Source organism: Coenobita brevimanus, chromosome 41 (assembly GCF_032717465.1).
Source record: "Coenobita brevimanus isolate Jiangsu-jjx chromosome 41, ASM3271746v2, whole genome shotgun sequence".
NCBI lineage: Eukaryota > Metazoa > Arthropoda > Malacostraca > Decapoda > Coenobitidae > Coenobita > Coenobita brevimanus.
In genome coordinates, this window is record NC_136994.1 from 16194803 (window position 1) to 16207849 (window position 13047).

Here is a 13047-nt window from a genome sequence, read left to right on the forward strand (position 1 = left end):
TATTTCATTACTGTATGTATTTATGTATCAATTTATTTATAATTAATTTGATTATATAACACACAAGACTCATTAAGTGACAAGGATGTTCCAAAAAATCACAGCTTTTTCCATACATTTGATGCTGTAAATTAGAGGTGCTAGCAGATCATCTTATTAGTATCATTGAATGTTTTAAGTAGGAATATATCTGATTTTCTGGGGAATTGGCAGCAAAAAAGAACATAAACAAAATAACATGAGGAAAACTTTCTGTACATTAAGTTGTCTGCTTAGATTTAGCTTGATTAGATTTCTGGAAGTTGGATGTTAACCACTGGCCTTTAGTTCCTTCTTGCTTGCATCAAAGAGAGAGAGAGAGAGAGAGAGAGACGGAAAAATCTGTCTCACACCCTGCCACGAAGGGAAAATTGGCTTGTTCAGAAATTATTTATAACCTCATAAAATAATAAATTAGATAAAAAGAAATAAGAAAACCCCAAGAGAGTGTGGTTGGGTGTTATTCCTCTGCTTCTTGTCAATAATAACCCTGCTTGTTTCTCCTGTGTATCAGTTTTTATTATACTCACGCATCCATTACTCTGTTTGTTTCTCTTTATTTTCCCTCTTGAATATTTGTTGTTTCAGTACTTCTTTAAATTTAATATTACTAGTTCTTCTTCCTTATTTTGTCTCATATGCTCGTTCTCTTCCATTTCTTTAAATGTACCATCTCTTTATGTTCTGCCATCATCCCTTCCCACACACACTTCCGCTTTCCTCTCCCTCACACTGGCCCCTTTCTCTCACCCACACTTCCTGTGTCCTCTCTCACACTTGCTTCTTTCTTTTGCTCACATTCCCTCTTTCCTCTCCCTCACACACCCTCTTTCCTCTCCCTCACAGTCTCTCTCCTCTCTCTCTCTCTCTCTCTCACTTACCTCCCTCACACACTTTCTAACCCTCCATCACAGACTCCTTTTTCTTATCTCACATTTTTTCCTCTCTCCATTTTTTGTTTTTCTCCCATGCACACTCACTCTTTTCCCTCTCATATACAGTATTACTCTTCCCTTCATCCCTCTCTCACACACCCTTCGTCCTCTGCTTTCCCTCTCACTGTGTCACACCCACATTAATTTACCCTCTCATTACTTTGTTAACTCACAGCTGGGGAAGAGAGATGGAATAGCCCACAGGGATTACATTCACTCTCAAGACAAGAGGAAATTCAACCTTAATGACACAAAATTATTAAAGACAAGATAGTTACATGTGGCTTTAGTTTATAGGAGCTAATGCAACCTCATTTTACCATTTAATTTGCCATTTTAGTGCTCATTGGAATAAGGAAACTGCCATAAGGGTGAAAATAACATTGTTTATACAGGATTATATCCCCTTGTTCTCTGTATAGACTTGTATGGGACCACAGTTGATCATACAGACCATGTTACTTAAATTTTAAATAAGAATTTCAATCATTTTCACTTTAAAATCTCTACTCAGAATTCTTTATATATTGTTGATGATAATGGTAAACAGCATTGCCATGTCTTGTATTGCTGCTTTATGACTATTTCCTGTTGAGAGAGAGATAGAGAGAGAGAGAGAGAGAGAGAGAGAGAGAGAGAGCGCATAGATGTTCCTTCATATAGCACTGTCTGGCCTCACAGCACAAGAGCATTATGTCTGGTGTGTGTGGTGGGCTAGTTTGTGTTTATGTGAGTGTTGATGTGAACACAGTGTAGCAGCGAAGACTGAGCTGATTGGCACTTCTGTATTGATGTAATTAGCATCTTCACCACAAGGCATCTTTCATTGGTACCAGTCAAAATAGAGTACAGTGTTTTTTCTCAGACTGAAATAATTAACTTCTTTCTGCCATAGTTAGGTTTGTTGTTGTTTATTTCATACAGACTTCCTTTTTTTGCTGTAATTATTCCATTGTGTTATGTTGAACTAAATTAGGTTGATTTGTGTAATTATAGTTAGTTTGATCTAGCTAAGAATGTGTATTGTTAATATAATATACACATTTAACCACAGTTCGTTTGATGGAGTGGAGTTAACAATTCAGGTTAGTAGAGTTATTTAAGTAGTTCAGTAGGTAAGTAGGTTAATACATATAGGTAAGAGAGGAGTATCAGGGACAATGGCATCATCCTGACAAGTATGACAGTGGAAAGCATTACATGAAAATTTTTTATGTGATAGCGATATGAACACCCAACAAAAGACGGTAGGATGCTGTCTGATGTCAAAGGAGGAATGAGAAATATGGAAGGGCGGATAAATGCTGATAGAGGATTAGCAGTGAACTTTCTTCATGATAGGCTTGAGTGGCAAGTGGATGGGAGTGTGGCCTGTTTAGTTTGGCAAACATTTGGTTAGAGATTTTTTCCCTATCTTCAGGTGGGAAGAGAGGCCTGGATGATGATGATGATGTTGATGATGACAACAATGATAATGATGACATTGATGATGATAATGATGATGACATTGATTATGATAATGACAGTGATGCTGATGATGATGAAGTTGATATCAATGACAGTGACGAAGATAATGACAATGACGATGACTCTGCTGACAGTGGTGATGAAGATAATGATAACATTGATAGTGATGATGATGACGACCATAACAAAAACAATGATAATGATAGTGATGATGGTGGTAATGATGACAGTGATGATGATAATGAGCACCGGAAGAATGCCATGACTAACTGTGGTATTGCTGCAGGTATGAGGAGGTGGTGGAGCGTCTTGCCTCGCAGCAGGACTTGCATGGAGGCGTAGACTGGAAACACCAATATGATCTGCTAGAGAAAAAGTAAGTGGTTGTTTGCCATATCTGTGTATTGGTGTGTCTATCTATCAGTCTGTCTGCTTGTCTGTATCTCTGTCTGTGCATGTCTGTCAAACTGCTGTATCTATCTGCATGTACAGTAGGTGAAGTGATTGCAGTATTTGTCTCTCAGTTTATCTATTTGTCTGTCATCTGCACCCATCTGTCTGTCTGTCTGTGTCTCTGTCTGTGTACATTTATCTAGCAGCTGGATTTTTCTATGTATGTGAATTTTTCTATCTTTTTGTCTTTCTTTCTTCTCTCTGTCTATATCTGACTATCTTTTTAGTCGTCTATTTATCTCAGTCTATATGTCTGTTTCCAGGTGCCTTAATTCTTGAGGAGGTGGCCACAAACGGAATCACCATATCACCTTGTCCTCCGCCATCACGTTACTCTCTCCCTCCAACTCCCCCTTCCCCTCCCCCCTCCCCCCCAAAAATCACACTATCTCTCAGTCTCACCCAGATAAAGATCATAAAGTTTTTTAATTTTCTTTTTTAAGGTGGAGCCAGGATTCCAGGGGCTTGAATGATGCATAAATGAATGTGTGGTTCATATCACTGGATGTGCTGTTGATAGTTCTTCCATTTTCATACACTTTCTTTCCTGGTTTCTGGATTCTACCTCATTGTGTCCTTAGGTAGGAAAAAGTTCAGGATAACGATGATGATGGTAAATGTTCTCATAATTTTTTTGCTTTCTCATTCCATGTTTCTGGACCCTGCTTCATCCTCCCCTTCAGTAGGAAAAAAGCTCAGGATGATGATGATGGTGATGATAGTTCGCATACATATTCGTACTTCCCATTTCCTTGTTTCTGCATCCCACCTAACCCTGTCTTTAGGTGTTTGAAGAGGATCAGAGTGTTGATGATTTGGTCAGGATGATAGAATCGATGTTGAGGTTCCGTATTTTATGGCAGTAAAAGAACACCATTTGCTCTGCCTGATGGTAACCATGTACATTAACCAGGTGATGCCTTCTGGTTCAATGGGTTAAGGTGCTCCAAACAGATTTGGCCAGCAAAGGTTTACATCTGAGGGATGGTTGGGGATTAGTGCTACATAATGTCACTCAGGGGCAAGTGTGGCTGGTCACCCTTCCCGTTAATGTCAGGAGTGAGTAGCCTAACCTGGGGCCCTTATGCTCCTGAAGGGGCAGAGAAGAATTGGTTGATGGCTGGAAGGATGGCAATAACACATGGTTCCACAGGTACATCCGTGAGCGAGAGGAGTGGGAGGAGCGTGTGAGTGCAGAGGAGCAGCATCATCGGGAAGCAGCAGCATCACTCAATGCTCGCCACCACGATGTTGTCACTCGCCTGAACAGGTTAGATTACAGCATCTAAATTTTACTGTGGTGTGCTTTGCTTAAATGGAAGAATTATACATGGAAATAATGTTTATTGAGAAGATAAAACGGTTTTGACCCTACTTGGACCCTCTGAAAAGGATCCAACTCAGGATGCATGTTTATACTGGGTAGTTAGGAGTGTTGCCACTACAGTGTTCTTATTAGTATGTCACTTAGTTCACTGACATTGCTATATTTTCATACGAATTGGCTTAGATGTACTGTATTTATCTTTCGTAAACTCTGTTTCTCTTCTCTTAATGTGAAAAGTTAATGGACAGTCTTCAGGAGTGCACCCAGCATATTTTGTTGGGAGGAGGGAGGTGGGGTTGGCTGTTTTCTGTTTTTCATGGCTCTTGAGATATAGCTGATTGGAAAGTATCAAGTGTCTAGATTAATACAAAGTTTATCTAGTGTGAAACTGTAAATGGAACAGCATAGAAAATAATCAGTAATACCGGAATTATCTGTAAATGAAAATAAATGACTGAATGACAACCTTCTTATTTAGTTTGTTTTGTTAGAAAGCCCCCCCTTGGTTGCACCCGTGGTCAATTTGTAACAGGACTGTACACTGTTTTGACAAAGTAGTTTTGCATCTCAAGTTAGTTCTGTTTCCTTAAAGTTGCCATATTTTTACTACTGAATATGACACCATATTGTTAACTTACTGAAGCTTAGAATAGGTCTGCTATGAAGATAAGGGAACTTACACATGATATGATTCTATTGTTCACTTCTGACTTCCCTGTGGGAATGATAAAATACAGATATACATTTTCAACTTCATCCTGTTTCTCCCAGGTCACTCCAGGAGGCTGAGAAGAGACTACAAGCAGTGGCGGGTGAACTAGAGAAGGAGCGAGGTGGTGGAGGTCAGAGGAAGGGAAGTGCTGGGGTAGACACCGTGGCACTCAGGCGCCAAAATCAAGAACTAACCTCGCAGGTGAGTTTGGCTTTCCTGTCTGTAGCAGAGCATGACTATATGGGAGAATGTCATCCTAATGATATAATACAGGCAGAGAGAGGAGGGGAGGATAAGGTGAATGAGGGTAGTGTGAGTTGGAGGGAGGGCAGGCTGATGGGGAAGGACAGGGCACTGGTGGCCAGCTGTAAATAAATAGATAAATAGACAAACAGATAGATGGTTAGTTAGTTAGGTAGACAGGCAGATAGATAAGTAGATAAACAAATGCAGGACATGGTAGAGTGGGACTGTGTGAAACTGAACATTTTAACCCTACATCCTGCCCTGTAAACGTATAACCCATAAATAGTCTGTCTAACATAATCCACATATAAACCCTTGTGTTTTTTGTAATTAGCTTGATGAGGCACGAGGGGAGGTGGTGAGACTGAAAGAGAGCCTGAAGAGCGAGAAGTCTGAAGTATACAAATGGAAGGACTTGGTGAAGGAACTGAGGTCTCTACTGGATGGCAAGAATGAGGAGATCGACCGTAAGAGAGATGAGGTAAGTGTGAATGACTGTACGAGAAAAGAAGTGGATGAGGTGAAAGGAAAAACTGACTGGAAGAGAGATGAGGTAAGTGTGATTGACTGTAAGAGAAAAGAAGTGGATGAGGTGAAGGGAAAAACTGACTGGAAGAGAGATGAGGTAAATGTGGTTGACTGTAAGAGAAAAATGGATGAGGTGAAGGGAAAAACTGACTGGAAGAGAGATAGGTAAGTGTGGTTGACTGTACAAGAAAGATGGATGAGGTGAAGGGAAAAACTGACTGGAAGAGAGGTGAGGTAAGTGTGGTTGACTGTAAGAGAAAGGAGATGAATGAGATGAAAGGAAAAATTGAGGATGGAAGGAAACAGAGAGGCGGTGGGAGAGAAGCCAGAGATGAATATGGAGAAGGACTGAAAATGAAAGAAAAGTACAGGGGTATGAAGAAATTAGTGCAGAATACATTGGTTAAAGAGAAGAAAGGAGGGTTGAAGAATTGTGGAGGCAGTTCTCTTATGGGGAAGACTCATGTGAAAGAATAAGTTATCTGAGATTATTATGATGATTGTGATGATGATGATGAGGTGAATGGGATTGTGAAAATGAAGGATAAGGATAAATGAATTCTAATGAAAGTGAACATAGAAACTGTAATGTCATTGACAATATAGAAAATATGAATAGTAAGATTTTTCAGACCAACATGTAGCAGAGAGGTGATGCAGAAGGAAGAGAATGGGGGGGGGTTAATGTATTACAGTTGCTTGCTATATAAAGTGTCATAATTTCCTCATTGTTTATATTTTATTCATGTGGTATTCATAGCAGTTTGTCATGTTCCTCTACTGCTTTCCGTTCACATAACTAGGAGGTAAGCAGACATGATGTGAAAAAAACTGTTACAAAATAGCTGCCAAGGTAGATGTACCATACGGCTTCCCCCCCTCCCCCCCTCTAACCTGACCTAAAATTCCCATCACTCCATCTTGAAGGCTGGTATGTAGCAAGAGATTAACACTGGAGTATATTGCTAGTCACAGAGAAGTGCTGTGGAAAAGGTATAGGGCTGTAGCATTGTCCTTTTCTGTCACTGAGCTACATGAAATAAGCTATGAAAGGACAAAACTCTGGGCCAGGTTAAGATTTAAAAAAATATAATAATGTTCTTTAATTTTGCCATTCATACCCTCCTGCATACCTTTTCTGCCTCTAGTATATCCACTACGCTGTATATACTGAAAGCCATTGTATCTTGTGTCTGTGGAGTAGGAGGCTGTAAACTGGCAATAGGTTGCAGCTTCAGATTCTTTGTTCATTCCCTGTATTGCTAGAAAATTTTACTTGTGTATTTTGATGGATGGCACAGCAATAAATTCATGGGGTTTTAAATGATGAGTGTACAGTACAGTATAAAACTTTGGCTTTTAACCTCCCTGGTCAGAGGTTTCTCTCGAGTTGAATAGTGATAAAGCGACAAGTAAACTATAAAAGAATCCCTTTGACTGAAGTGGTTAATGTGGTTAATGAGTAAAGTAAAAGGGATCAGATATTTTACCAGTTCTTATCTAAGGTGTGTTATGAATGTACAGTACTCTGAACAGTGATAAGGAGTCATTGTATAAAGTAGCTTTTGTACACAGGGGTTACTATCATATCTTGTACTACAGTACTTTATATGTGATATTAATATAACATTTGTTCAGTAATTATTTTGCTGTTATTGAAAAAGATTTAGAAGGGAGACATAATATATTGGAGGAAAAGTAGGGTGAAGAGGTGGTAAGAGAAGTAGACTGGAGGAGAGGAGAGTAAAAGAAAGAAAAGCAAACAAGAAGAAATGAATGTAGAATGTAGAAGAGGCAGGGAGAATGAAGGAGAGGAAAAGAAGGGGAAAAAAAAGGAAAGGTAGGAGAAGGAAGAAGGGAAAGAACAGAGAGTGAAGAGGATGAAGAGGGAATGAAAGAAGAAAAAATGAGGTAAAGAAAAAGATGAGAGATTAGATGAAGGGAAGTGTGAAAAAATAATGAAGAAAGAACGAATGGAAATGAGAAAAAAGAGGAGAGAAGAGATAAAGAAAAGATTAGGGGAAAAAAAAAAAATAAGAGGAGAAAAATTGTGATGACAGTATTTTAGGTGACATAAATTGGACTTTCAGGTTGACAGTCACCAAGAGCAAGTGAAGAGGAGGAAGTGAGGTTGAAAGAGAAATAAGGAGGGTAGAATAAAATGATGAGAGAGGAGAGGAAGGTGGAATTAAGAAAGACTAAGAAAGTATGAAAACAAAAAAGAGGAAGTGAGGATGAAAGAGAGAGAATGTTAAAATAAAACTAAGAGAGGAGAGGAAGTGAGGATGAAAGAGAAATAAGGAGGTTAAAATAAAACTATGAGAGAGGAGAGGAAGGAGGAAGAAAGAAAGAACTATAAAGTATGAATGCAAATTGTGATGATGTTAGAAGTAATGTGAATCATACTTCCAGGTTGAGAGTCTACGAGAGCGAGTGAGGAGCAGTCAGAGGGAGCTGGAGGTAACTGCTGACCGCCTCCACCGTGGCATTGAAGAGAACGAGGCGCTTTGTGCACGTGTAAGGGAACTACAGTGTGGCGGACAGGTACACTTTACCCAGCACATCTTACACTGATTTCTTCACTTCATCTCTCTTCAGTCTGGTTATGTGCTTTTTCACTTTGTTTGGCTACTTCCACATGATTTAATTCAGCTTTTGGGAGACTTCTTATGCTACTAACATCCGTAGTTCAGAAAAATTCACTGATGCTGGATACGATAGTTTGGTGATAGCAAGGATAAAATGAAAATGTGTCATTGGACTGAAGGGATTTTAACTCAAATGTTCTAATATTGGGTATAATTTCTGTAATCGTAAATGCTCTTGTATGGGAATAACATTGTGGTGAACATGTACACTTTACCCAAAACACTGTACATTTATTTCTTCACCCATACACTACTAACTTACGAGGTCTGATCAGAATGTATCCGACCCTTAGCTGGTGGGAGAGGGGGAAATCTTATTGACTGAGTTCAGACTTAAATCTCCTTCAGAGTATGCCCCTTCGGACTTACCACATTTAGTCCAGTGGTCCTTCCATAGCTGGAAACAGTTTGTAAAGTCAGTTTTTGGGATTGCCAGCAAGATCTTTGCCACATTAGTCTATCGCATTTGTGCCCTCAAATCTCAAACCCTTCAGTGGTATCTTCAGTTTAGGAAACAGCCAAAGGTTGCAAGGAGCCATGTCAGGAGAGTAGGGAGCCTGCTGGACCTGTGTGATCTGTATTTGGCCAAAAAATACCAGTTGAGATAGGATGAGTGGGCTGGATCAATGTTGTGGTGGAGCTGCCAGTCCTCTGCCTCCCACAACTCTTGTCTGTTGCGACACACTGCATTCCATAGGCGATGGAGAACTCCCAGGTAGTACTCTTCATTCATTGTTTGGCCTTCTGCAGTGTACATGTAATGAACACCTCCCTGGTAGTTCAAAAAAACTGTCAGTATGAGCTTCACCTTCCTCCGACCAAACCTGCTGTACCTTCTTTGGCCTGTTTAATTCTGGTGACGTCCATTGTGATGGCTGAGCTTTTGTTTCTGGATCATATCCATACACCCAAGACTCACCACCAGTTGTTATCTTCTGCATAAAGTCAGGATTCTGAGTAACAAATTTCCATATGCCCCTAGCAAACTAAAATGTGATGAGCAAGAAAACGTGTCCTCACTTACATGTCGCTTGGCAGCATCTGGGCTGGGTAGCAATGTGCTGAACATATCTGAGCATGCACACAACAATTCAAGGTCATGCTCCAATGAATCGCATCCCCTTGCTCCTATGGGTTTACAAGAAAAAGAATATGATTGGAGGCCTTTTAATGAGACCTCGTATCTCTCCCTTATGATGGTATGCTGCATCTGTTGAGCCTGGTTCTGTACTCTGGCACAGTATTATATCTTAGTTAACACCAGACAGTTTTGTTTAGGTGAAAGTAAGATGTTAGGAACCGTGGATATGTTATTGTATTAAGGTGAATGAACTACGATATGATCTTTGAACTCTTTCCCTGCAGGATAGACGAGCTTCCTCCAACCTGTCAATCAGCAGTTCAAGGGAGAGGGTGAAGCGCAGCCTCCCTCGCATTGACTCCATCAGTGATCTCACCAATATTGACCTCCTTCACCATCCTGAACACTTGGACAAGGAACAGTAAGTTGACCTTAAATTCCAGTGTAATTGTTTCATCTCATTGTCTTATCTGATTTTGTATCTGGACATCTTTATGTACTTCAGTGGATACAGATCTTATTTCAGGTAAGTGGTGGCAGTCATCCACTTACTTGTTATAGTGCTATTTTCAGGTGACTGTATGTTGAGTGTGAAGTGAAATTGTTTCCTGTAAATTGGAAAAACATTTACTGTAAGTGAGATGGTGTCCTTGAACTTAGGAAACCATTTAATGTGTTTGCTGGTAACCATATACCCATTAAAGGATTGCCAGCTGGTCTTGTGATGCTCCAGCCATATGTGACCCATAATTGTTTAAGGAGTGGTTGGAATTAATTACAAACATAATACCACACAGAGATCAATTGTACCTTTAACTCCCAGACTGAATAGCCTGGCACAGGGATTGTGTACTCCTGGTATGGCAGTAAGGGATGGTGGAGGGATGAATACAGTTGGGGGTAACATGGTGTATTCATTAACACAGTATGTCCAACCACACTGATACATATTGTACGGTTTTGTTCAATCATACCATCTGCTGCAGAGTATTATTGTTGTGGCATTTGTATTCCTACCAGCACACATTCATTAATACAGTGCATTATCCTGGGTTTCCAGATACTGTACTGTATACTGTACATTAGTGATGATGAATCTATCACATTTTTCCCTGTGGGCACTGTATTTTTGTGTACAGTAGTTCCTTAACATATGCTGATAGTACTGTTCATATTATTTTGTATTATTTAAAAAAGCTCCAACATTCTTGCATGTGTCATCCTTGGTCACCTAATGGCGACTTTCTATATTGCTCGATCACTGCCAGCCTGACAGTACTGCATAGATCATTATAAATAATATATTGAAATTCACTAAAAGAATAGCAATAGACTCTACATCTGTTACTCATTGGTTTTGTGTCAATATTTTTGTAATATCCAGTGCTGTCATATGCAAAATGTGTTCCTTGAAATTATCTAATCCATACAACCTGGACTGAATTTTGCACTTCTGACTTTATGCTTCTGCCTATCTCAGTGTGGTTTATTTAATACTTGATCCTTCATTTTTAGTAATTTGCTTCTTGTTAAAGAAAAAAAAAAAAAAATGTGCAGGTGGTTAGGCCTGTGAGGTGGAGCCAGGATTGGAGGGGTGTTAGTGATGTGGAAATGATTGTCTGATTCATTTCAGTGGAGTTGATGTTGATAGGTTCCCACTTTTATACTTTCTTTTTCCTTGTTTCTGGATATTATCTCACCCTGTCACTTGGTAGGAAAAAAGGTCAGGCTGTTGGTAATTAGAATATTGTTTTATGTTGTTGGATTCAGTTTCTGATGTATGGCACTCTACTGCAACAGGTTAGCAGACGAATACACCGAACTTGGCCTGAGGTTCGAACGTGCCATCTCTGAAATTCGTGCCCTGAAACGAGAGCTGAGAGACGTGCAGGGCGAGTATGACAAGGCAGAGTTGACTATAATACAGCTACGGCAGGACCTTCAAGCTGGTCGTGCCGACTTCCATGCACAACTTGGTCTTATGACATCACGTGTCCAAGATCTGACCAATAAACTCACAGCGTCGGAGAAACAGGTTTGTTGTGTCGTGTTTTGTTGAGAAGTGTATGTTTTTATTGTCCTTTTTATCTTACTGACAGTCTTCATGGAATGCTTGTTTCCATCCGCTGTTATTTTTGTCTTTCCAAGATATTTTTAAGCAACCTTTTCCCTTTTGTTTCATTTTTTCTCTTCCTTATCATTTTTCATTGAATACTCTTTCTCCCCACAATTCACTCCTTTGCATTTTGAAAACATCCTTCTTTCTTCATCCTGTTATTCCTGCCTGTATGATGCTTTTATTATTGTTTCATCTGTCAGTTACCTCTTATTAGTATCTTCCCCTTCTTTCCTCATGACATTTTTGTTTGGAGGGAGTTACTTATAGATTCACGAACCCTGTTACTCCTGGAAATCCTACATAATTAAAGCAAACTTGCCTAATGGTGGTCAGATTACAATGAAAAAAGAATGTCATTTGATGGAAAATGTTAAATCTCCTTTTCCTTCTTTTTGCACCTATTCTCATCTGTATTGCCAGAATCTTCCTGGCATCAGTACAGTACAGTATATGGTTGATTTGTACATTTATCCTTTATGTGTCCCTCCTCCTCCTACCTTTTTTGTGGATTTATTCTCCACCACCTCACCTGAATCTCCCTCTCCTGCCAGGTGCGAGTACTAAGACAGAAAGTGAGCCGTGCGGAGAGTCGTGACCGCAGACGTACTCAGAGCCTGAAGGGGCGGGAGTCCTTCACGCTGGCCAAGGACATGGAGGCAAAACTGGCATCCCTTGAAGCCAGGGTCAACCAATTATCCAGACCAGAACTGGTTACACTTGACCAGGTGAGTATCCCACAGATTTTAGTTAATTTTTGTCAGGAAAATTTTATGAGTAGCTTAACTTTTGAGTTTTAAATTGAACCTTTTATGGATAAGTATAATATTTTATGATAGATTGATGAAATTTTATTACCACTTCATCAGTAGTTTTTTCAGTCATCTAAGAAGATCATAATGATGTAGAGTTTGAGACCATAAATAAGGATACCACAGGAAGTTCAGTGAGAGAAGGAAGTGAAATATGAAAGTACAGTAATCACTTGTGCATCAAATGCATGGACTGAGTACTGTAGTCCAGTGCTGGTCCCTCACATTCCAGCTGGGACAATACTGTCCTGGATTAGATGATGGATGGATGGTTTCTAATTCCTCCACAACCAGGTGTCTTCTTGTAATCTGAGTAAAACCATCTGGTGGTTATTTAGCTAAAATATGAAACACATCATCGCAATGAACTGGTGAAGCAAAATCCATCCAAGCCCAAACTAACTTGACCTTTTGCCATTGTTATCTTAGACAGAAGAAGATGCAAAGCAACAAGCATCTGGCCAGGCTAAGGATGGAGAACCTGAAAGTAGTCAAGCAGGTCCAGGGGGCCAGACTCAGAGTGAGGCACGACAGGCCAAACGATCTCGAAGCTTTGACGAATCGACCAAGTCCTCTCGACTTCGAAGAAAATCACTGGACAGTCCTGGAACCTCTGATGCAGTGAGGGCCATCGTACGACTGAATGCTCTCGAGGCTAAGGTGAGGATGGGGAATGAAAAAGT

The 13047-nt window shown here is 39.9% G+C and overlaps 1 protein-coding gene across 1 annotated transcript in view; it reads left to right on the top strand.

The window, feature by feature from the left end:
- The window catches only part of osp (myosin phosphatase Rho interacting protein outspread), a 156694-nt gene that overhangs the window by 126068 nt on the left and 17579 nt on the right, over window positions 1-13047 (top strand). The window contains exons 20-28 of the mRNA XM_080270542.1: window positions 2728-2817; window positions 4048-4164; window positions 4993-5134; window positions 5514-5660; window positions 8120-8251; window positions 9721-9857; window positions 11237-11471; window positions 12107-12280; window positions 12794-13024. Coding sequence (XP_080126668.1) covers window positions 2728-2817; window positions 4048-4164; window positions 4993-5134; window positions 5514-5660; window positions 8120-8251; window positions 9721-9857; window positions 11237-11471; window positions 12107-12280; window positions 12794-13024 — 1405 coding nt within the window. The remainder of the gene's footprint in view (window positions 1-2727; window positions 2818-4047; window positions 4165-4992; window positions 5135-5513; window positions 5661-8119; window positions 8252-9720; window positions 9858-11236; window positions 11472-12106; window positions 12281-12793; window positions 13025-13047) is intronic.